Below are 25,444 nucleotides of genomic sequence, written 5' to 3'. Positions count from 1 at the left end.
TGTTATTTTTTCTTCTTTTCTCTCCTATTTCTTCTTCTTTTCGCTCTTCTTCTTCTTATATCTTCTTGTAAGTCTTTATTTCTTGGTCTACTTCGCAATTTCGTCGCTCTGTGATTTTCGGCATTTTTTTGCGCGCAACTCGTTTTTTTCCCCTCTTCCCACCAATCGCACTCGCGATCTACGCACTGTGAGCACCATCGCCAACTTCTCCTCCATCTGCAACGCGGACCAACTGAACAGCGTGCTTTATTTGTTCACTGTTGGTGGTTATCTGCTCTGTAGTTGCTTTGATAAATATTTGGTTGTGATATAAAAGATTGCCGTTCAACTGATTAGCATTTAGTTGATTTGTGTTTGTCAATTGGTCCAGTCGGTGGTGTCAAGTGTGTCGCGTACGATTTGGCTTTATTTATAGAATTCGTTCGATCGCATACAAGAATGATGCGCGCTTTTATTGTAAGTTTGAAAATGAACAAAAAAAAATTAATTTTATATGTGACAAAGCTGATGTGTTGGCTCAAAGAGCAAGTGGACTAGCGAAAATTTCAAAATAGGCGCAAAAAGGCTGCTGATTTTCATAAAGCGCGGCATACGTTATGTTTTTGAAGTGCTAAAACATTAAAGTTTTAATTTCGCTATAACAAACCGTTAATGAATTCTTTATACCAGTCGTACAGAGCTGGCCCTTTAGTGGAGGCAATTTTTCTGGAAAAAATATGAAACAAAAAAAAAAATTTTTTGTTGTTCAATTATTTTAGTTCAGGAAAAGTACATTCGAAATTTTTTAATATGGCACCGTATTTTGTAGCCCCTTGCAACTTGGACTTTATTAAATGATGCTTATGCCGTAATATACCAAAAATTATGTTAAAAATTCTGTCTGAAGGGTTTGAAATTTCGGTGAAAAGTTTCAGAATTTTCATGATTTTTGCACAAAATTTGAAAATGGTTTTTGTATAGGGGTTTCCAATAAGAGGTATTATTTTGATATTCAAAGAAAAATGTTATTTTTTAATATAAATGATCGGATATTTATTTCATTATAAAGAGGAAGGTGTGCCATTTGTGGAACAACATCAAGACGCACGTCACAAATAGGAGGAGGAGCTCGGCCAAATACCCAAAAAGGGTGTACGCGCCAATTATATATATATATATATATATATACCGTTAATAGTGGAAAATAAAACATCAGGCAAATGACTACCACGATCACGCTTACAGGACAATATCCTTGTCATGAAATTTTCCATAACCGAATTGCAAAGTGGCTGCCCTATATCCTCGGTACCCTCACGAATTCCATCTTTGAGGTCTTGAATCGCCCCTGGGCTGTTGGCGTAGACCGTCTCTTCCACGTGGTCTCAAAGAAAACAGTCACAAGGTTTTAAATCACAAGATCCGGGTGGCCAATTGTGATCACCTCTTTGAGAGATAACACGGTCCGCAAACTTTTCCCGTAAAAGATGGTTTCGTTGCTTGTGTGGCACGTAGCGCGTCTTGTTGAAAATAAACGTTGTCCAGATCAATACCACCCAATTTCGGCCATTGAAAATCGTTAATCATCTCTCGATAGCTCAATCCATTCAATAATAATACCTATTATTGGAAAACCCTTTAGTATCGACTCTTCTTATAAGAGCTAGACAACTTAAAATGATAATATTGTAGAAAACAGAAGTTGGAAAAAATTTGTGTTTATTATAAACTGGTAGATAATTTCAGGGACTTTATTTTTTGAATACGATATCCGACATATGAAAGATACTCTGAGAATGGCAAAAACCTCATCTCTCAATCTTTGTGGGTGTCCTCAGAGGACATTATCCGCGAGGTATGCATGCCGTAAGACTTGGAATTAGGTAAGGTTAGCCTGGCTGGTATTAAGCCACACATAGACCTTTTGGTCCCTTGCAATACCAGATGGAGACCGACCTATTTGAATACTGAAAGTAGGCATCATGTCTTGGGATTACTTCAAGTCCATTTTGCGTCAGCTGTGGGGAGAAATCATCGAACCACCTTCTCCTTAGCTGCCCTGTTCTCGTGGGACCAAGATTTAAGCATCCTGTTTCTCACTTCTTTCCTACGCCTGCTGACATAGCTGGCCTTAATAAAAAAAATCTGATAAATTTCCTCAGCAGCGTAAAGCGGCTAAAGTAACCGCAAATCAGTCACCGTTCATAACCCACCAATACTGAACCCTCTCCTCCTTCCCCCCACACTTTCCTCTCTCTCTCTTTTCGTCCTTTTGGTTTCCTTCACTTCTTGCCCCTTGCAATGGTATCACAAAGGATGAACTCGAATGCTTCGTCCAAGTGAACCCACTTTCTGGGCAACCATTAAAACCAAACCTAACCTAATCGGCATATGACCGCCGCGACTATGAATTACAAGAACCATTCGATTAGTCCAATTTTTGACTAATTTTTCCAATAAATCTGGTCGTTTGACGTCAATGGTGGCTTGAGTGATGCAATAAATCGATTGTTAAGCGCGCTGTATGGAAAATTGAGCCGTCTTCTCGCCCTCGAAGTTTAGCTGATTAATTTTTTGGAAAAAAACCATTCTGTAGACACGGCTCGATGGCGCTCGCCATTCACCGTTACGGCAGCTCCTCCCTCATTTCGAAATAAATAAGAACCGAGCTGCCTCTGTTCTGGGAACTTCGCGAACAGATTTATTTTTTCAAAATAAATTTCCACAATTTGGAAGCGTTGTTCTGACGTTAAACGATTCAGGATGATTTGTCAAACTTACCGAACAAAAATCTCAACACAGTTTGTCATTCTCTGTGGGATTACAAGGGGCCTGCAACTGGCGTAGGTGCGTCGAGGGACAGCCAATTCATCTAACCTATCCTTGCCCTATCCTGTCAAACCATAGTTATCGATATCGATAACTCCCATGCAGCTAAAAAAACACTCGATACAAAATGAATAGACTGTTAAACCGCATACCAAAAGTTAAGCGAAAAATGCTGATTAAAGAATTTCAAGTTTTATTAAAAATTTGCAGATGTTTCGTGATTTTTGCACAATACTCAAAACTGATCAAAATTGTCCATAAGTGTACATCACGTCGCTTTCAAAACAATGATCGCTATAAACTGATTATTCGTCAAGCTGTGGTTTTGTTTGTTTGTTGTAGTGGGTGAGGTAGGGCTCAAAAGGTCTGCGCATTTATAGTGGCCATCGTCTACTGCGTCGAGTGGTGTGGACACAAAAACAATCCCTGCTCTCCTTCTTGGGAGACATCCTTCCCGAGACTACTTTCTGCATTACTTCCGGAGGGCCCAGAATGATGTCCGTAAAATGGACTCAAGTCTGGGTCCAACATATTTGTAGCCTGCTTCATACCAGGACTCGTCTTCTTATATCTCTGTCTGTGCGGCTTCGCTTTGTCGGCATTGTGTCGAGGTTCATATTTTTTTCTATATCTCTTTACCACGTTCCAACTGTCCTCGCGTTCGAGAATGATGGGTATGACTATGATGGATGTCGCCAATCTGCTATCTGCTTCGTCGAGCTGTAAGGTTTGCAGCATCGTCTTGTTGAAACCAGTCGTCCAATCGGTGCGAATTATGCGTTCGAGAGTGTTTCCTGAAAGCTAAGTGAACTCCATGTCGTTGGAGACTTCTCAACACTGGCTTGCACGGCTTCGATATTTTCATCGGGATATCCTATTCGTTATCGGGTTGTGTGGAACTCAAAAATTTTGCTGCGTAGTGTTATCATCTTCAGTAGGTTAGATTGGGTTAGGTTCGGTGTAATGGTTGTCCGAAGAGGGCAAACTTGAACGAAAAATCTAATTCGCTCTCAGTGATATGATTGCAGAGGTAAATATAGAAGACAGCACAGGATAGAGAAAATAGGATGAGGATAGAGAGAGAGTTGCAACCGAACGATGACTAGAATCAAAAGACAACTCTATGAACTTTGCTGGCGCTGTAAGAAAAAAGGTGAAACCTCTAGATCCAATGATGTTTATCGAAAGTTAGCGAACATATTTTTAAACTGTTCTAACTAAAACTGCGGCTGTGTTAGCCGCTTTGCGCTTTTGATCAAATTTAATGATAATAATAATAATTACACAAATTATTGAGGAGCTTTCTTCCAAAAACCACACTTTTTTGATCTTTAATCGCAAAAAAAGACTCCTTATAGTCAACTTTACCTTATAAGCTGATATTTCGGCTTATTCTAAAATTATCAGCACAACTATTGTCATGAGAGAGTAGTAAAATTCATTGAACGAAACTGAAGATCTAACAGAAAACTATACTTAGGCCGGGCATGGCAGGTCTTCTCATTTCTCTGAAGCTCATGTAGATAGTGAGCATTTCTGTCATTGAAATTATTTTTCGCTAGTGGGCTACCTTACCAGAAAGAAACCAAGTGGTCTCCGAAGCATGTCAGACTGCAATTTATGAACCTACTGGCGGTGTGAGAAAACAAGAAGAACTCCTAGATTCAACTGAGCGGAAATCATATTTAGCGAACGTTAATGAACTCGTTCCTAAACTTTTCCTCTACCATCTCTAGCAATTTCATTACAGAACACTCATACAATACTTGACAGTTTCACCTACCGTGAAGATGTTGACCGATAATTCGGAGCTTTCCGGGACTGTGTGGGAACATACAACTATCGCAACAACATTTGCAACCATTCCACCATCAAGGGTAGAGCGAAGAGAAGACATTTCAAGGCAGAGAGAGTTCATCCATGGGCTTACAAATGGCTCAAAGTTCGAGGGAAAGGTAGACGGAGTTGTATAATCCGAACATGTGGGGATACCTTTCTGTTTTTGGCTACCAGCCCATTGCAGTGGGCTTATGTTGTCTACATTTTCACTACCAACTAGGTGGAAATACAAAGCAAGATAGCCATTAAATGCCGAACGTCTCTTAACGAGATGTCATTGAAGGGAATTGTAGGGCCGATGAAGTAGTGAGACGCGATACCAAACTGACCAATGAGTACACAGCCACTGGTGTTTTTTGTTTTCATATGCGCTGTGGTACCGCCCTACCCTTAAGTGGCTTTCTGAAATCAGGCTGAGCTTGTTTATTTCCATCATCCCTCGTCACGGAACTACCGTCAAGTTTTACTTTACGGAGAGGGAGGCTATTATTAGCCGCCACTGCTGTGTCGCAGCTTTCCCAAACGCCGCATCTCCTTCATAATCTCGGCCACTAAGTCGCATGCCGCATTCCACTTTTCCTTCGAGCGCAGCAAATGATGCACGAATGTTTCCAGCGAAGGAGATTCTCCAAAGGTTCTATGAAGTTTTTCGAGCATGTGAAGAATATGTGGTGAACGTCTTCTAAAATGTTTCCGTCACAGAAGTCGCAATAGGGATTGTCGTTGTTGTTAACCCTGTATAAATACGCTTTGAAACGTCCATGTCCACTTAAAAACTGGGTCAGGTAAAAGCCCAATTCTTCATTTGGCCTCGTCAACCAAAGTTTTAGGTTGGGAATGCATTTGTGCGTCCAAGGCCATTTAACAGAGTTATGCCACCCTCTTTGCCACACATCGATGCAAATCTCTCGTAACGCCGCACGAGTAGACGACCTAGGCCTCTGTGCTCGTGGGTACATGCCAGATATTCCTAAAGCTGCATCGTCCGTCACCATTTTAAACATGCTGCATACGCGTAGTGCGCACAACCGGTAGGTGGACTGTAGATCTTAAAAATTGTGGGTAGGTAGGCTGGTGCACCATACAAAATCACGACTTTAGCCAGAAGCTGACGGCGATTTCCTTTTGGTCCTCGTACGTTTAACATCAGCCTCGCCAGCGCCGTCGTGGTGGTCGATGCTTTTTCGTTGGCGTACTCGAAGTTTGCTTTGAAACACAGCCATTTATCTCTCATTTTTCCCATATTTTATTAATTATATATTCCCATTATTATCTTACATAGGAGTGTCTTTTCAAATATGAAAGCTATTTATTTTTGAAAAAAAAAAATGTTTGAATAGCAAACGAAAGGTGACGTAATGAACCCTACGTATAGAATCAGCTGGACCAGAATTATGGCCAACTCTCAATGCGGACTCAGAACCACTACTGCAATGAGCAATTCAACTAGCTTACCATTTTTTAGACAGGATTCAGTTAATAAAACCAACAAAAACCAACTCTTTTTCTACATAATCGCAAAAGTCAAATAAAAAACAATTTTTTTAATTCGAATAAGAAGCCGAAGTCGGCGCCCAAATAAATAACGTTAGTCTATAGATATATAAATATGTATATGCCAATACTATTTCCCCAAGAAACCCTAATTATTAAATTTTTCGTCTATCTTAACAATCTCCACCCGATTTAACCATCTCAATTCGCTCCCTTTCAGACACTCTGCCTGCTCGCTTCGGCGTATGCCAAACCACAGGGCTATAACTACCAGAGTCAACAAAACAGTTTCCAGAATCAGCAGAATAGCTTTCAAATCAAGCTGCCTGGCATTAGTAGTACATCCAGTGCACAACAACAGCAGCACACCAGTTCCAACGTACAAGAACAACCAAGTTTCCTGCAACAGGCACTGCAAAATGCCAAACTGACGCAATCGCTCATCAGCGCCCCAGCTGCTTTGCCCACCGTTGCGACACCAAACAACTATTACCAAAGCGCACCTCTGTCACAAGGACCACAATTTCAGCCCGGTTTCCAACCCAGCCACGGTCCACAGCAACCCGCCTATCCAACGTTCGGACAGCAGCAATACCAGCAGCAAGGCCACTTCGGACAATCACCATCTCTTGTCACCAAGGACATTTACGTGCATGTCGCACCCGAAGAGCATGAAGAACGTTACCAGCGACCGGTGTTGCCTCCGCCACCACCACGCAAGCACTACCGCATTGTCTTCATTAAGGCGCCAAGTCCCAAGCCAAACGTAGCAGCCTTACGCGTAAATCAAGCGCCAACCGAGGAAAAGACTATCATTTATGTGCTCACACGCAAGCCAGATCCCATTGACTTGGAGGCGGCCTACCAGGAGGCAGCGCCCAAGCCGCCCAGCAAACCGGAAGTCTATTTCATTAAGTATCGCACCCAAGAGGAAGCGCAACATGCACAACGCACCATTCAAGGTAGGTCACATTCACCACTTGAAAGTTAACAAAAGCAGCATAAAAATCCACTTCATAAATTTCGATTTAAGCAGATTTCCTATTTGCACCGGTTGTGCCAAACAGCTTTGGCTGAGTTTATTGATTTTTACTTCCTGTTCTGCAATTCTCGAATGCAAATTCATTGTGCTGCCGAAGTGCGGAGAACGTCACCAAAAAAAAAGCAAAACAAAAAGTGCCAAACCAGCGAAAATATGATGAATCATTTCCAGAAGTATCCACTTCTGGCTATTTGAATATCGGCATTTGGTTTATTTACATAATTTTGAGCTTTTCAACTTTGCTTTAATAGAGTCGGTGCATAATTTGCGGTTGATGGCACTTCCAAAGTTCGTTGGTATGCGAAGCGATATGTTAATGTGTTGGCCTTCACATTTTGTATTCGGTCTGTGTGATCTGTGTTTTAATGACGTGAACCTCTTCAACTTTAGTGTCTCATCCACGCACTTAAGCAATCGATTGTTGGCTGCTCAAGGCCGTTGGGAACTTCTTCGAATTTGTTTCTTCTTAAGTCGCTATTGAATATTGAATAAGGTCACATTCCGCGCATTCCCCTTTCAACTATTCAAATGCGTAGTAATCATGTAAAAATTGGAAAAAATATCAAAACACAGACATTCTATAACCAACTAAAACTCAGACGCGGAGTCACGAAATGAGACACAAATTATGCTCAGTGGGACAATTGACTCAGTAAGGATTTGCTTGCGCTTAAAGAGATCTCTTACTCTTTAGCTAGGATGGGCTCCGGGTCAAAGAAGTTATGCTCTCCATTCTGCAGCCATCAAAGCCACACTTAGCAAACGTGTTACTTTAACCCACAAGCGAGCTTGGCAGGTTGAGAGAGGCTGCAGATGCACAAAACTGAAACCTGCCATGTCCGACTGACTCACGCAGATCCTCCTGTCCTTAAGTAAAAGCAGCTGCCTACAAGTTGGACTAATGTCGGGCCACTTTCTATGGGCAAAGCACATGGAAAAGTTAGGCATCTCAGACAGTGAACTCTTCCCAACTTGTGGAGAGGAGGATAAGACGGCGGTCCACTTTCTGTGCGTCTGCCTGGCCTTCGCTCGAATCAGGCTTGAGGTCTTTGGCACCAATGTGTTAAGAAGCGATCACCTTGGCTCCTTGGCAACACAAGATGTACTTAGATTTTTTCGGAGGTAGGGTAGATTTAAAAAAAATTCCAAAGGGAACTCGGGTACAGTGCAATGTACTTAATGTTGTCTGAGTGCTGAACTTGCCAGTCTGTCCCGAAAACAAAGAAAAAGGATTTGCTTAAGAATGAGCTCTAAAACTACTGATAGCATTTTGTACTAGTAATAAACCAGTGTTTTTCATCTATTTAAGACCGATTTCGGCCTTTCAACAACATTTCCGTCATTTCTCTCACATGTCAACTATCGCTAATTATAATCACCACAAGAAACCAACTCTATCTCCATATGCCCTTTCCTATATTTTCGATTTATTTTTTTTTATTTCCTTCACAATAAATTGAATCAACTTCGTTCCTCGGGTATTTTGATTTTACGGTTGTTCTACCAACCCTGCGCCATCCCACGTACATCAGTGGGGAAAGCACTGGTGATCTGCCTGTCATATCGAATTTTGTATAACGAGCCGCTTGCTTCAGGTACAGACATCCGCTTTCGACCTCATCTCGCATGATGAATCAGACGTGGAGGAAAGTCAATTTTTAACGAAGTTTACATCTCCGATCTGTGTGATCCATAGTATGTAGATATTTCATTTCCTATCTATCACCATCCTCTAACGCATCCGCCATCGCATTCGCCTATCCGCCCCTGGAGACGCGCCCTCTAGGGATAACAAGCTCCTGCGAGAAGCGGATATAAAGGGGGTCTTTATCTTCCTCTACTACCACCAGGCAGGTACCTCAAAGCATAATTCCAGAGCTGAGGCTTTTGTGTCCATTCGTTCGAAACGACCTGCCAGATGGCAATGTGGCCGAAGCCCTATCGTCTGCGATAGTAGCCGTACCCAAAGCTCTTACATTCATAAATATTCCACACAATCTTTGTCTCAAATAGCTAATGGCAACTTCATCAGATATTTTTATCATTTAAGCTTTCGCACAGTACAAAGGAGTAGTAATGATGAGATACTGAAGAATAGCAGTTTTCTACTCAGTTACCTAGACAGTCCATATGAGCAGTTGTTGGCAAGACGGATCCTCTTTTGGTGATCCTCTTTTCAAAGTAGACGTGATTGATTCAGGTTTCCAAGTAAGCCTTGTCCTGGTCTACCAGGGAATTGGCTTTTTGTGTAATGGCCCTGCTTTGAGTCGTTCATCTCCAGACTCATCGGGAAGCGAACGGGCTATACCTTGTTGCTGGTTTAGCCTGTGTTCTCTGGAAATTGTAATGTACCCTTTGAGTTTTTAACAAAACGAGAGCATTGGGGTTTTAATACACTTTCACTTGGTATCTAACAGCTGGTTTTACTGGAAAGCATTTTGGGGCATACATTCACTTTTATATTTTACCCACGTAGTAGTGAGAGTTTCTAGAAAAAAACCTAAAAATTTAGAGCCATTACAAATTCCATAATGTTCATGCAAAATGTCTTCGCATCCTTTATTAATTGTTGCTCCTAACTTCCCTTCTGTTATGAAGTGCGTCTTGAAGGAATTGCAGTCGTAAAAGAAACTTAAGACCGAAGTTAATCATCTTCAAAATAATCTCAAACGTCTAACGCTGACAAACTTCAGCTCCACTGAGGCCTACCCACCAATATTGCTAAAAGCAAAGCTCGTTCGTCGCTCATCCGATTCCTCAATGAGCCACAAAACACGAGTGACGTCGCTATTCAGCTGAAGTATAGTGACGCAGAACTGTGGTCAAATTTCTGTGTTAAACGGGCTGCAAAGGAGTTTAAGTGGCGCCATGAGTGCGAAGTCCTGACTTCTCTGTTCGGCTTGCTACCTCTGAACTTAATGATTAAAAAGGAGGCATTGAAAACGATGTGTTGACTACATTTTCATGGGTTGAGACACAACAATCCGAGCTTGAATACCGAGAGTTGTTTAAAAGGATGCCAGAACAGTACTCTCTATTTTTGGCACCTAATGGGAAACTGAAAGAGATTCCAGTCTTTTGAAAGAAAGTATGTCGATAGGTTAACTACAAAGAAGCGATGGAGAGATCCACACTCTCACTTACAAAAGTCGGTAAGAACTGTCTAGGCCAAGGGCTACAATACTGAACATGCTACTGGAGTGGGTTGGAATTTGGGCAGTAGCTGCAGATGTTTTACAGCTTTAGATATGGTGGCAACAGTCAGTCAGTCGGAAGTCTTTGCAATATCTAAAATAGCAGACTGGATAATTGGCGATAGGTCTGGGTCTGTAATGAGGGTCCCACTGCTCTAGAGTCCTCATAAATTACTCGCACCTCTTCAAAAATTGTTGAGGAATGTAAGTGGAGGCTAAACTTTGTTGCAAGATGGAATAAGGTTGAACTTATATGGGGTTTCGAGGCACTATGGTATTCAAGACTACGAACTGGCTGATGAATTGACAAACTGCGGTTCTATGGAGTGTCCAATTGCACCGCAGCCAATTTTAGTACCAAATATAGCGAGAATCATACTGACGCCTGCAAAACAATCAAGTATTTTCTGAAACTGCTGGAAGGTGGTAGCAAAGCTCCTTTCCTCCTCTGCCTGCGAAGGAGCTTTGCTACCACCTCCGCAGGCAGAGGAGGAAAGAGCTGGGAGCACTGATAGGATTAACACTCACGGATGACGAAGATAATACAGACCATTTTCTTTGCCGCTGTCCAGCTTTTGCCACACTTAGAATACCCATTTTTGTATCAGGTATTTTGAGGTATTTCCCTTAACAAACTTCTCATAAACAAGACTAGAAAGTTGACAGACGATTTACTGACTCATTTACCACCGACGTAGTGTAAGGCACGGTTGTCCCTTGTTGCCCCTTTTCTTCGTCATCGTCCTAGATGACATCATGTGCTAACTTCACCTACGCAAAAGTATGGAATTTCACCCAGACATGTCCTTCGTTCTTGACAGCTGCCTCCTCTCCCACAAAATCATTGATATGCAAGTGATGGTGGAGCAGAGAACGCAACCAGCTAAAGAATACTTGGAGGAGGTCGATGTTAGATTAGATAAAATTCTTTGTTAGGTTTGCACTTTGTCCTCATGGTATTTTGTGTTCTCTACTCATCACTACTCATCACATCACAGTTCCATTATTAATGTCAGGATAGACTTGGATTCCTTTCTTATGGCCGCAATTGGCCAAGATGTCTCAACCTTCTCTCCGCTATACCACTGCGTTTTAGAAGAAAGTGCATTTGAGTTTACTGAGATTGGAAGCAGAAACGACAAGAGTCCTTAAACCAAATCCCGATCATGTGCAGATGACTACGCAGTCTGCACTGGCTTGTTTATCCTTGGGCAGGATTTTAAGTTTTAAACCTCTCTTGGTTGCACCCTGTGCGTCCGCTATTTCATTCCCAGTTATACCCCTGTATCCTGAGACCCAATTTAGCCATATGCAATTGTGCATTCCTAGTAGATTAAGTTTCTCATGAGATGGTGCAAAAGCAGCAGCCCAGAATCGTTTATGAGGGAAGAGTCTTTGTCGAGCCTCTACGCTTTCGATCGAAGTTGGCATGAAAATAAAATGAGTCCCTCACTCACTAGCTCTTGGCCTTAGGTGCAATGGTTTGCCTAAGTGTTTGAAAAAAATGTCCATCTGTCCCCTTTTCCATTCCGTTCCAATCCATTCCATCCTAAATTAGATAGAAAAATTGCTTGCGTCATGTTACCGACAATAACAATAAGAAGATTCGATTGGAGGATTTAGATCGAATCGACTGAAATGCAAGCTTTACTTAAAAAGAATTAAAAGTTCATATAATTTTTAAACAAAAAAAGTAAAGAAATGTTTGGCAAATGTTCGGATATTTAAGTCAAAGTCAAATTGACTCCGAACTAAAATGGCTGCTAGTTTCTCCCTGAAAACTATTATTAGACCATCAAATAGCACAAATATTTTTGTAATCACGAAATCTCAATTCTAATGCAACTATGTTTTCAGAACAATACGATCAACTAGGCGGCACTACACAGGTCTCCGACGAGGGAGTTGCACCCGTAGCCTCCGTAATTGGATCGTTGGATCGCCAGCAAGGTGGCGCAGGCGCCAACGTCGGCTCCAGTATCATCTCCACCAGCAGCACCAGCAGCAGTGCGAGCAGTAGTGGCAGCAGCAGCGGCAGCAGCAGCGGAGTGAATAAATATCTGCCGCCTTTTGTAAGACTCTAATTTTAATTAATTGAAGTTGATTTGAAGTTTAATCGACCGAAAGCGATTTTACTGCCCAACAAAAGAAAGACTCATAAAAGACACAAAAAATGCACGTACACATACACATACACGTGCGTAGCAAACACATCACAATTGTATGTATGTATGTACACGTTGCTTTACACATCCATATTTACACTTGTCTGTTCAATTTATGCGCTCGATAGCATTTGATTTCACTGAGTCGATTTAATTATTTTCGATTTCTGTTGGTTTGTTAATTAATTTTCGAATTGTAAAATTTTTAGTTATCTACTTTTTTACTATTGCGCTGAAATAATTTAGCGTACTTTCCGGTATGTTGTTGTTTATTTTTTGTTAATTGAATAATTTGTTAATGATTTTTTTTTTTTGTTTATTTATTTATAGTTTTTTTCTTATTGCGTATTTTTAATATAATTTGTTAAATAATTATTTTTTGTAATACCTGATTTTAAGTGATCGCAGCCGTAGTCTGTCATCAGCCGCTAGTCGATAGTCTCGGCTCAAACATCAATTCGCCAGTTAAATTATATTTGTAGTTGTAAGTTGTTATTAAATAAATATTTACTTTTCCAATTTTTTGTTTTTTACAAATTTTGTAAATCTATTAGAAAAGCGTTCACAGGGGGCACCAATGTGGAAAAATAAAAAAAATTTAATAAATAAAAAGCGAAACAGGTCTTTTTTCATTTCTTACAAATTTGATTTGCATAATTAATGGCCCGGCACAAAAGGTCGGCGGAGTGAAATTAACACTGAGTTAAGCGTGAAACGTGTTTAGGCAACATTTAACATGAAAATGTTGAAATGTCAAAATTTTGAAACCCACATAACAATATGAAAGTCAGAGAAAATAACAGCAGCGCAACATCAACAATGATAAAATCGCTGTAGTAATGCAAGAGTATGAGAAGACAGCAAAGAAATTGGATGAAACTGAGAGCGCAGCTAACTGACCTGTCCTACACGTAAGTGTAAGTGTACTAGTAACTGTAAATATCATAGTAAAGTATACTTTCATAGTGTATCACTGCAAGAATGGTATGGCTGTATGTAAACCTGCGTATGTGAGAGAGGAGGAAGAGCGCAGCTTTAACCAATCGGGTGAGGAAATACAGCGCTACATAACTAATTTAGTTCAAATTTAATGCATGCAGCTGAATTTTCCTTTTAATTGCTTTTTTTTAAAGGCAAACTTACAAGCAATAGAAAAGAGAAATTAAAACAGTTACCCACAACTAAACTAAACTCTGCAGTTAGTTTTTAGAAAACAAGACTAATAATTAGGTGCCTAGTCAAAAGACGAACTGAACAAAATGATGAACTGAAAAATTCTATCCTCATTTCACAATGAATGTAGGCATTGCTTCGACTCATACTACTAGAGAGAGAGAGAGAGAGAGAGAGATACTAAAGGCAAACATTTATTATTGTTATTATTATTAGGCTACTGGGGCTAAAAGAGATCTCTTGTGCAAAGCTTGCTGAGGTACCCTATATTTTAAGGCTTTTTAAGAACTTTTGCACGTTCTGGGATTTATTGTTCCACAATTTATAAGTATATGAATGCACGGCAATGCCACTAAGGTGGTGTAGTTTTTTTCTGCCCCGTGCAGGATATTCACAAATAAGGTGTTCTGAATTTTCTTTGTCCATTCCAGAGAATCGACAGATATTGGTCCAATTTTTTTTAATTGCATTTAATACAGGCTATAGTGACCTGTAAAGTAATCAGTTAAAAAAAAAAAGAAATCCATTATTTTCTAGGTAGATGGTTGTATGATCGATATCTCGTAAAAAGTATCGATCAAACAATTTAAAGTTTATGCTCCTTGTTAAGCTGAAATTTCACACTCAAAAATTTGCTTTTTGTTTGTTCCATTCAGTCGTGAAAATTCGGTACATTTTATAGTTTTTCTTTGATAATGAATGCTGTTCATTATGCCAATACTTTAACAGCTAAATTAATGCCGTTCAGGCATTTTTGATGTTAAATACAATAAAATGGCGGTTAAGTCGAAAATGTCGATAAAATCACAAAAATAATCGAAGTTGACTAGCATTTTAGTAGTCGCAGCAGCGCGCAGGAGCGCAAAGATGGATTCCAAAAAAAGTTCAATGTTTGGGTGCCACACCAATTAACACCTGAAAAAAAACTGATAGATCGAAATTCCATATGCGAAGCCTTGGCTGAACGAAATGAAGTTGACTCATTTCTTAAACGGATGGTGACTGAAGATGAGAAATGGGCCACATACCACAATATTATAGTCAAAGCGTGATGAAGTAGCTCAAATGGTGATCAAACCACGACTAACGGCCAGAAGGTTCTACTGTGTATTTGGTGGGAATTAAAAGAAATTATTTAATATGAGTTGCTTCCGTATGATCAAACACTAAATTCTCTACTGTCAACAACTGGACCATTTGAAGCTAGCGATTGACCAGAATTGGGCAACAGAAGAGGTGCTGTGTTTCATCAGGACAACGCACACACGCCTGCAGTGACTCGCCAAAAACTCCGAGAACGTGGTTGAAAAGTTGTAATGCATTCACCATATGGTCTGGACCTGGCACCAAGCGATTACCACCTTTTTCTCTCATTGCAAAACTTCCTGCGTGATAAGAAATTGGTATCAAGAGAAGATTATGAAAACCGATTACTAGAGTTTTCGACAATAAGTATCAAGACTTCTATGAGAGAGGCATTATGAAGCTACCTCTAAAATGGAAATAAATTATACAAGCATCTTAAATAAAGTTTTGAATTTTACACAGAAATAATGGATCAACATCACACAGGTTCGTCTAATTGAAAAGTTTCCGAGAAATTCTCAAGCATCCGCTAAACAAAAATTGCTGGGAAGTCAAAACCCAGCAACAATTAATCGGAAGAATTAGGCAAAAATTGAAAGAGGTCAGCTGCCAAAGGATGGCATCAAAGTACAAGTAAATAAACTCCTAACAAAATAACGTCTTTTCTACTCATAATCGCTGCATACTTTTCAATTAATAATTGATTTACTTGTTTCTACAAGTTTAAGTACTTCAAAATGAACGATTCCACGGATGTAAATCTGGCTCAGCAGTTGTTGTTGGAGTAGCATAAAAATTCCCCACACAATTACCCGCATAGAACCGGCTGTCGTTGAAACGCTGGCCCAGCAGTCCTTCGTGGCGGTTCATTCTGAGAGAGCCACTGCCTTTTGCGTTTCGATTATCATACAAGACCCATTTTTCATCTGCGTATGTGTTGTACCCTTAAAGCCATACGTTGCATGTCGTGCATGGGTTAGCTCAGATTTCTTCAGACTGACTATGCGGAACTCAAAAACCTGTCCTGCTTGTTTTACCAGTTTGTTGCAAATGTACTTGGATGGTCGATCAGACAATTGATGCTACAAGCCTTGGCAAACTTAATGATGGAGTGATACTCAGTCGAATAATTCGTAAAAGAGATCCAAACGATTTATGAAAATGAAGCTTATTTCGCTCATAGCTTAATTGAGCCACAAGGCACATTTTGATCTAAACGGATACGTTAAAGGTAGGAAAAGGTAGGCGTCTCAGACAGTGCCCTTTGCCAGCATGTGGAGAAGAGGATGAGACGGCGGACCACTTTCTATGGATCTGCCCCGCCTTCGCTCGAATCAGGTTTAAGGTCTTTGGCACTGATATGTTAAGAAGCGACCACCTTGGCTCCTTGGCACCATAAGATCCCAGGAATCCCAGTCTAGTACAATGGACTTAATTAATGTCTGAGTGCTGCACTTGTTAGTTGTCACGACAAAAAAAAATAATAATAATAATATGTGGTAGGAAGAAAACATTAAACTTCAACCAAAAATAAATTGTCTATATATGAATCTCGAGAGCCTGTAACCAAAAGCTTTAAAATTGTCCGACGCGATGAGTTCAGAAACGTTATTTTTGTTGGAAAAAAATGTAATTAGGATGGTCTTATTGGCTGCCTTAAGTACTGCCGCGATGTACAGTAACCCCGTCAAACTTGCTATAAACGAAATCACGGACAACTTTCGGATATGCAGGAAAGTGCGTGAACTTTGCTTTATAAATACGCGGACATCTGCGTGAATCTGCTGAATAATTCCCTAATCGAATTGCTGCGAACCTCTACGGTGATTCCTGGATATTCCAGGAGGACAACGCACCAATTCACACTGCGCGTGCTGCAAAAGGCCTTTTTTTCATCCAGAAAGATATCTCTTTTGGATACCCCAGTGATCAGTTTGGGACTAAACTCAATTAAGACTTATAAGGGTTCCTTTCGGGTAAAATTTATTAGAATTATCGGCAGTTTCAGCTCATTAAGCAGCACACACTCGATGGAATGGAACAAGCGTTTCAACGCTAAAATAGCTTATGGACTCCACACCAAAGAGAATACCGTCTCGGCGATATCAAGTGGCCACCTCAGACCTGCGACTGAGTTCAGGCCGTTCAAATTTTTTTTTTTTTGCGTGCCGTGAAAGATCATTGTTGTTATGCGAACAATCCAGCCCTTAAGACGAATATCGAGCAAGCCATTCGTGATAAGAGTCCCTAGGTCTCATCAAGATTTACAAAAATATTGTTAGCAGTGTTGTTCTACTAAAGGTCGTTCTACTTTTTCCTCCGGAACCATGATTTTAGGCCCGTTTGCGTATTCTCCGGGTCAATGGCTTTGTGGAGGATCAATATAAGTGGCATTTCCCACTAGACATTTCAAGAGAAAACATGTCTAAAGATGTATTACAGTTGCAAATGTAGTACAGTTGATACTTTATATTAGAGTCGGTCAGAAAAATTTTTTTTTTTTTAGGATCGAATTCTAATAGTGCGGAAAAGTTGCACTGTGAGACTAATAAAGTGTGTGCTATATTTCAGCCCAATCGAACGATATCTTTTGTCACCAGCAGAGGCCTCAAATATTGAAATTTCAGTTGATATTCTAAAAAATTTTATTTTGTCAGGATATTTTTTTTTCTCTATGCATACATTCCGGAGCACTTTTCATACCAAAAATAAGGGTTCTCCAAATTTCTTTTTTTTTAATTTTTTTTAATGTTATTTTTTTTTAATTTTTATTTATATTTTAATTTTTATTATTTTTTATTTTATTTCTTTTTTTCTTTTTTTTAACTGGTTCTGTTCTTTTTTTCAGGTTTTGTAATATTGTAAAAAAATAATAAAATAAAAGGTATTTCAAGAAAACACTGCGGTTTTTAAACTTAAAGCAATAATTCATTTCATATTTATCAAATCAGATGGAGTATTGTGCTTTGTTGTCAAACTGAGGCTTAGTTTGGCAGGATGCTAAAGTACACCGAATGAATCCATCCCGAGCGTTACCTCCGCATACTTGAAGCGATGGTTCAGTAAACGAGTTTCACCATTCGCTTCACCGCAAGTGTGTGGCATGGATATTTAGAGAACGCCCAATTCTCATACACATTGTTGGATGTTAAAGTCTCCGTAAGAATTTCACTTGTTACATTGTTTAGAACGGGGGGAGAGATTATATTTACCGAAGACCAGTTTATCATTTTGCTGTAATCATCAGCATCAAAATCGAGATTGAGTAGAGAGCGGCATGCATGTAGTAAACTATTTCGCGCTTGCAAAATTTTTGTTTCAGGTATGTCCACTATTCCGATACGGCCTATACGAGCATCTCTTTGGTCTGACAGAAAAGCTGTATCTTTTTGAGGAATTTTTTTTTCTCTTGGACATGAGCAAGTTGTAAAATCTTGACACTTCCAAGCTGAAATTTCAGAAAGTCACGAAGCATACACCTTAAAGTCATTAGCACGTTTTTTCAAAGCAGGACTTCTAAGTGCAGCACACAAACCCTTTTTAATTTCTCTGTAATTTTTAAGATACTCATTTATCATGTATGGTATATTACGCGTGAATGTGAAACTGTGGGAATAGAAGCCTTGTTATAAATACATATGATTTTCTTGGCACTTGTCCGGCTATAATCGAAAAGGCCGGCTCTCTGTTTCCTCCTAACTCTACTCCCAGTTCCCGTCTTTGAAAAAAACAATATCTCATTACATCTTCATAACTTGGTAGTTGACTTCCAAACAATGGGCAATTAAACATTTGTCTTAGGGAAAATTTGGTTAATGCCATTATCGTCATATAAACTTTTAATAAAAGATTATATTAAATGCTTTTAAATGAAACAATATCGTTCGAATAAAGCGGAAGAAAAAATAGACAAAGTAATTGCTGTAACTTCAATTCAACTCGCAGTACAAGGACGAGCTACTGGGACGTATTGCTTGATCAAACAAACAGAGTGGAGTGTAGTAAATTAAATTGTTTCGGTGGGCCTTCTCATATAAAATTTGTATTTAACATATACCGGTATGATAACATAGAGTATTTTGAAAAAAGTTAAAATTGTTCAGAATTTAAGCTGAAATTTCAAAATTTGAGGCCTCTGCTGGCGACAGAAGATATCGTTCGATTGGGCTGAAAATTTGGCACACACTTTATTAGTCTAACAGTGTAACTTTTCCGCACTATTAGAATTCGATACTAAAAAAATTTTTTTTTTTCGGCCCACTCTATTGTATATGACCCCGAGCTTGTTGAAGAAATGGTTGTTTTAATAGTAAAAAATTCATTTTATTTTTAAATAAATGATATTTGTAGTGTATTTTAAAACATTGCAATGAATTAACTACTTAAAGCATACAATAACTTTGCGGGGTAAAGTTTTGCTAATATTCAAAAAACAAAAAAAATTTGCGTTAAATAATTAAGAAGTTTGGCTCAATTATCTGGACTTTGCAATATCGTGATTGGCCTATTAAGGGCCACTTAAACTGTATCAATTACAGTAAAACAAGCCTGTGAAGTTTGATAAAAATACACCAATTTATAACTGCATCATTTAAACAGATTACAAAAAAATTCATATATGAAATACTCTTCTTTTGGAGACCTAATGAACAAATTAAGTCATTAGCACAAACAAAAGGCGCCATTGACAAAGGCCGAATAACGAATTAACACAAAACCATTTGAGGTATTTTGATTTCCCCCACAGCTATTGTTTTTGTGCATCATTAACTCCGCAGCACATCTTTGGGTTTTATGTTTGGTTACTTCATATGTAGACATTTTTTAATGTCCGCTGTTTTGTTTTTAAAAGCGCGTGACGACATAAATGTGACTCTTCGCAGACTCTGCTGCAGCAACAAAAATAATATCACCTGTTACACTAGAAGACCGGCCTGACCAATGGCTGACTGAGCGCATCTAAGAGCAGCGAATGTGAGTACAAACATTCACATGCTTGTGTGTGTGTTTATTTGTGTGTACTTAAACGTATGAATGTGTTTAGATACTTAGTTATCTGGTGGCGTTAGTTCAGAGCTCAGCTTTTGCTTGTATTGTGGCCACCTTTGCGCTTTTCGATAGTGAAATTTGCATTGTGGTCGCTACAAGTTGCGGTTGGGTTCATGCAATGGGTCAATGTCACATACGCGTAGCTGGAACGAGTCATAAGGAAGTTGGAGCAAAGATGTGCATTAGGGTGGGTCGTTTTTTTCCTCAAATATTTTACTTGCAATGAAAATATGTTGTGTTATTGTTATTTTCAATTTTATAATTTTTATTTCATAAACAGCCCATACACAGATCAATAAAGTCGATGTAAAGTTGTAAAAAAATGTTGTTAAGAAGGTTAGCTAAAAAAACGCAATGATTGGGGTTATTCGCAGTTTTAAACCGATATTTTTCTCCTATATATATACTTATATATACAGGGTGCATACGGTATTTGAGGACATTTATGTATATACAAATGTGGCTTCCGAATCCACTAATTTTCTCCTTGCTCTTTTGCAGATAAGAACTATAACTTAACTCAAAAAATTAAGAGACATGTAGTTATCGTTGCTATGTGTGCAAATCACACCGATTTAGAAATCTTTAATTATCTTAAGTGCGCCCAAGCAGAGATTTGCGCTATAGGCAAAGCAGCAGAAATCATAAAACTAATGGACTTACCTCCGGCAAACCATACCATTTTTGTTGACAGTCAATTAGCGATCAAGGCACTAGCCTCAGCGCACATCAACTCAAGATGTGTTAAAAAATGCAGGAGGAGCTTTCGGGTTTTCTCGCTTATAAGGGGCTTCTTGCGAGGAGTTCTGCAGTTGTAACCTTCATTATTAAGGGCCCGGGTTATTGTACGGAGATTCGAACTCAGGAATTTTTAAATATTAGCCAAGCATCTACTCATTCGGCTATGACGACCATAGAACAAATACAGCAAAATTTCGCACTAGTACTTTTTCCAGAGCACCCAAATTATAAGCATACAAATGAGTTGCCTTGCCGTTTAAAGTACAGTAGATATATTTTTCACTTATATGAAATTGCTATTGGTAAAAGAGAGAATTCACACCGGACAGGGGAAAAGAATATCAAACGAAATATTTGTTTTCCCCATTAAAAAATTTGTATATGCCATTCTGATAAAGCGCATGTATTGGAGACTAATAAAATACTTGTAAATATATTGGAATTTTTGTAGCAATTTTTTTCAAGCTAAATAATTTAATTATCGTTTCTTAGGTCAGAAACTAACTACGAACAAGCATCAATAAAATATGGCATTGAGCTTATAAAAGAAGTTGCCCGATTCTAGCTGAATGCGAAATTTAATTATTATTTCTTTTTTTTTGTTTTTTTTTTTTACAATTAGACCTGAAGGTAATATAGCTCATGTAATTTTAAGAGAAATCAAGTTATGCCCATATATTTGGCCTTGTCGACGTCGATGGGATAGAGTATTGCCGTACAGATGGAAAAGAAACAACACAAAATAATTCATGTCGCACACAGGTAAGTAGTTTATTTTGTTGCATTATATTTTATGCACTCATTCGAAGCTCAAATTTACTTCGCCAAAGATAATCCTTTTTAAAGATAAATCTTTTCCCGCAAAATTTTTAATTTATCTTTTCTCGAAAGTAAATTTCCAAGTACGAAAACTCGAGTGAAATTTTCTAATCGCGAAACAGTTCCGAATTGCTCAGAACAGTTAATTGGGCTCCTAAAGATTCTGCCAACGAATATTCAAATATTTATTAAACATAAAATAATAAAAAATGAAAAAAATTAAATTTAATGGCAATTAAAAAATTTGAAAAATTTAAATTTAAAAAATAAAGCAGGTTAATCGATATATGAAATACCTGTTACATTTTTTCATCGACCAAATAACCGGCAACCGGTAATCGACATCAACAAGACAACAAATTTATTCAAATCACAATTAAACTTTTACAGTAACTTAAAAAAACCTCGCTTAATGAAACACCCTATACTTATGACTGCGAGTAGTAAAGATGCTGGCAAAGGCGGTTGTAGATGACGAAGCGTAACCGAGAAATATAAAAATGACAAAGCTGAAAATATGTTCAAAATATGCTTCGCTGATGGAAATCGCAACCGATGAACTGAAATATAAATGAGGCTGAGAGGCTGTAGACACCAGCTTCATTGTGTGCGTGCGAGGTGTCATAAGCCAAGTCGCCCAGCTGCTATGGTTAACGGTCCGAAGACATTTAAGCACAACATCAGCTAATTTGCGACTGTTATGCAATCGCTTTTGAGTGTTAAAGTATTTGAGGCCATAATTTGTTTTCAAACATTTTTAACTGCTATGCATTTTTCATAAATATGGAAAGGCCGTAAAAGGCAGTAAAAAGGCATAATCCCTGTAATTTTATGGTCGAATAGGCCTTGCTGACGTAATGTGTGCCACTCTATGGGGTATTAAGGATAGCCAGTGCAACTATTTAGCTGTTGATATTTCATAGTTAGCTGATATGTGCAAGTAAGTGGTTTTTATGGCGAACAGGTCGAAATATGTATTTACTTTGACCAGCAGGTCCGCAACTGAACTATGGTCCAAAAATAAATAAATTATATTTAAATTTTATTCCAATTTAAAATTTAAAATTTCCAAACTTAATCTTATTCCAATTACTACACAGTGACGCCAACTAATAATCTGACAAGCTGCCGAATAATCTGGCATGCCAAAAATCTATGAAATCAAAATAAAGCGCCCGCCTCTTGATTTTTTACGGGAAAAGTTTTCGAACCTTGATATCTCCCGAAGAGGTGATCACAATTGGCCTCCGAGATTTTGTGATTTAACACCTTGTGACTTTTTTCTTTGGGGCCACGTGAAAGAGAAGGTCTACGCCAACAGCCCAGTGTCGATTCAAGACCTCAAAGATGGAATTCGTGAGGCTATCGAGGACATAGGGCAGCCACTTTGCAATTCGGTTATGGAAAATTTCATGAAAAGGATATTGTCCTGTATGCGTGGACGTGGTGGTCATTTGTCTGATGTTATTTTCTACAATTAACGGCATACTTTCCTCTTTATAATGAAATAAACATCCGATCATTTATATTATATTAAAAAATAGCATTTCTCTTTGAATATCAAAATTGCACCTCTGTTTGGAAAACCCTATAATTGCTTACTTTGCTGGCAACTAAAACCGATGATCGGTCTTGGCCGCTACCAAACTGTTGCGCCAATCGCCTCTGCATTGCGTGCGTTGACGCCAGTTAGAAACACAAGGGGCGGTCAGGTCATCATTGCCTTGGTCTTTCCAATGTAGATGCGGACGTCCTTTTTTGCGAGTTCCAGCAGTGCATTTCGAGAAGAGCACCTTCTTTGCTGTAGCGTTATTTTCCATTCGCTCAACATGACCTAGCCAGCGCTGCCGCTGAACTTTAATACCCTTCTTCCGAATAGTTTTTCTCTCGAAAGCTCCTAATAACCGCCCATCGATGTTCGTCGTCAATGTCCAGAACTCAGCGCCATACAGTAAAACCGGGATGATGAGTGATTGATAGAGCTTTTTTTCGAGCGTTGAGAGAGAGCTCTGCTTTTGAATTGAATACCCATCCCAAAGTAGTACCTGGGATGCAAAAGTTATTCTTCGCTGGATCTCTTAGCTGACGTTGTTATTGGTGATGATGATGGATCCTAGGTATACAAGGTCTTTGACGCTAAACTTGTAACTCCCAATTGCAAGCTGCTGTCCAATACGCATAGACTTTTTGGTTGTTGACAAAGGGTCCCTTGTCTTGCCCTCGTTTACCGCAAGACCCACTCGACAGGGTTCTTTTGAAGGCTAGGGAAAGTTGCACTGACTGTCCGCTGACTAATGCCAACAATGTCGATATCATCAGCGTAAACGAGCAGTGTTATGACTTTATAAATAATAGTGCCTGAGATGTCGATGTTGGCGGCGCGAATAATTTTCTCCATCATCAAATTAAAAAAAATCGCATAATAAGGAAGCGCCTTGTCTGAAACCCCACTTCATTTCAAATGGCTCCGAAAGGTCTTTGCCAATTCCCACTGCGCTGGTTGTGTTTGTTAAGGTCTTCCTGCAAAATCGGATGAGCTTTGAGGTAAGGCCAACTTCAGACATGGCGACATACAAGTGATCCCTCATCGTGCTGTCGAATTCAGCTGTGTAATCGAAGAAAAGATAGTGGGTGTCGATTTGCTTCTCTTGGATCTTCTCCCGGATTTGGCGTAATGTGAAAATCTGGACGATGGTAGATTTACCAGGCCTTAAACCACACTGATAAGACCCAATCAGTTTGTTGACGAGCCTTTCACAAAGTACACTTGATAGGACCTTATATGCGACACTGAGGAGACTTATCCCACGGTAGTGGGCGCAGCTCCTGGCGTCCCCTTTCTTGTGGATTGGACAGCGAACGCTGAGTTCCCAGTCGCTGAGCATGCTTTCATCCGACCATATTTTGCCTATGTGTATTTGCATGCTTTTCTTTAGCTCATCACCTCCGGCCTTGAAGAGCTCTGCCGGCAGGCTATCTGCTCTGAAAACCTCGTCATAGTCGCACGGTAGAACGTCGATACCGTCATCAGAAACTGCACTACTTGGATAAACTTCTTCATTGGTGGGGGTGTTCGCGTCATCACCATTTAGTAGTTTTGAGATGTGACTCCTCCAATAATCAGCATGGTTTCCGTTTTCATCCCTGCAGGGTGAGGCGCCAATGTTGGAACCATTTGTGAGATGTCTTATTCTTTCGAGGAATTTTCTGGCCTCATTCCTGCTGTCATACATCTCATCTCTTCGCACTTCTTACGCTTGCGAAGCCGCTTCTCCTTCCTCCTCTTCTCTACATATATACCGCTCCTTAACAGCTTGCGTAGCAACTGACTACAGGGTAGCTCTGTATGCCGCGTTTTTTGCTACAGTGGCGTCGCGGTGCTCTTGGTCGTGCCACTGGTTCCTTCGATGGCGCTAATAACCAAACACCTTTTCGACAGCAGTCCGTATAGAGCGAAAGGTGTGGTTCCACTGAGCGCATGTATCAGAAGGGCTTTGTGCAAGCAGAATTGAGAGACGAGTAGCGAAGGTTTCGGCAGTCCGTTTTGATTGTAGCTATTTGACGCCAGGCTTTCTCGTTACTGAGTCCGGCACCTTTTTGTCGCACACAAACGCATGCGGACCTTAGCTGCGACAAGGTAATACTCCGAGTCGATGTTAGCTGCTCGGATTTCACGTATGTCCAGAATAATGGAAGCGTGCCTTCCGTCTATCACAACGTGATCAATTTGGTTGCGCGTTCTTTGATTAGGGGACTGCCAGGTGGTTTTATGTATATCGAGGTGCTTGAACCTGGTGCTACTAACTACGAGGGATGCCTTTTATATGTCGGGATTAGAGAACAAAAACAAATTTTAATCATCGAAAATCACTTTATTGTTTTTCAAAATATTCTCCATGAAGATCTATACACTTTTGCATGCGTTTGAACCAATTGTCGAAGCACTTTTGCCACTCTGAATGAGGTACCTCCAAAACATGCATTCTGAATGCCGCAACCGTTTCTTCAGGTGTCGAAAAACGTTGACCTCTCAG

At 39.6% G+C, this 25,444-nt stretch overlaps 1 protein-coding gene across 1 annotated transcript; it reads left to right on the top strand.

The window, feature by feature from the left end:
- The first annotated feature begins 441 nt into the window (after positions 1-441).
- LOC129238366 (vacuolar protein-sorting-associated protein 36) lies at positions 442-12,461 on the top strand. The gene is made up of 3 exons (XM_054873393.1): positions 442-456; positions 6,362-7,103; positions 12,235-12,461. The coding sequence occupies exons 1-3, from the start codon at positions 442-444 to the stop codon at positions 12,459-12,461; spliced, it is 984 nt and encodes a 327-aa protein (XP_054729368.1).
- The last annotated feature ends 12,983 nt before the right edge of the window (positions 12,462-25,444 follow it).

Source organism: Anastrepha obliqua, chromosome 1 (assembly GCF_027943255.1).
Source record: "Anastrepha obliqua isolate idAnaObli1 chromosome 1, idAnaObli1_1.0, whole genome shotgun sequence".
Classification (NCBI taxonomy): domain Eukaryota; kingdom Metazoa; phylum Arthropoda; class Insecta; order Diptera; family Tephritidae; genus Anastrepha; species Anastrepha obliqua.
The sequence above is the reverse complement of the archived record's forward strand: the minus strand, read 5'-3'. Positions and strand labels throughout refer to the sequence as shown.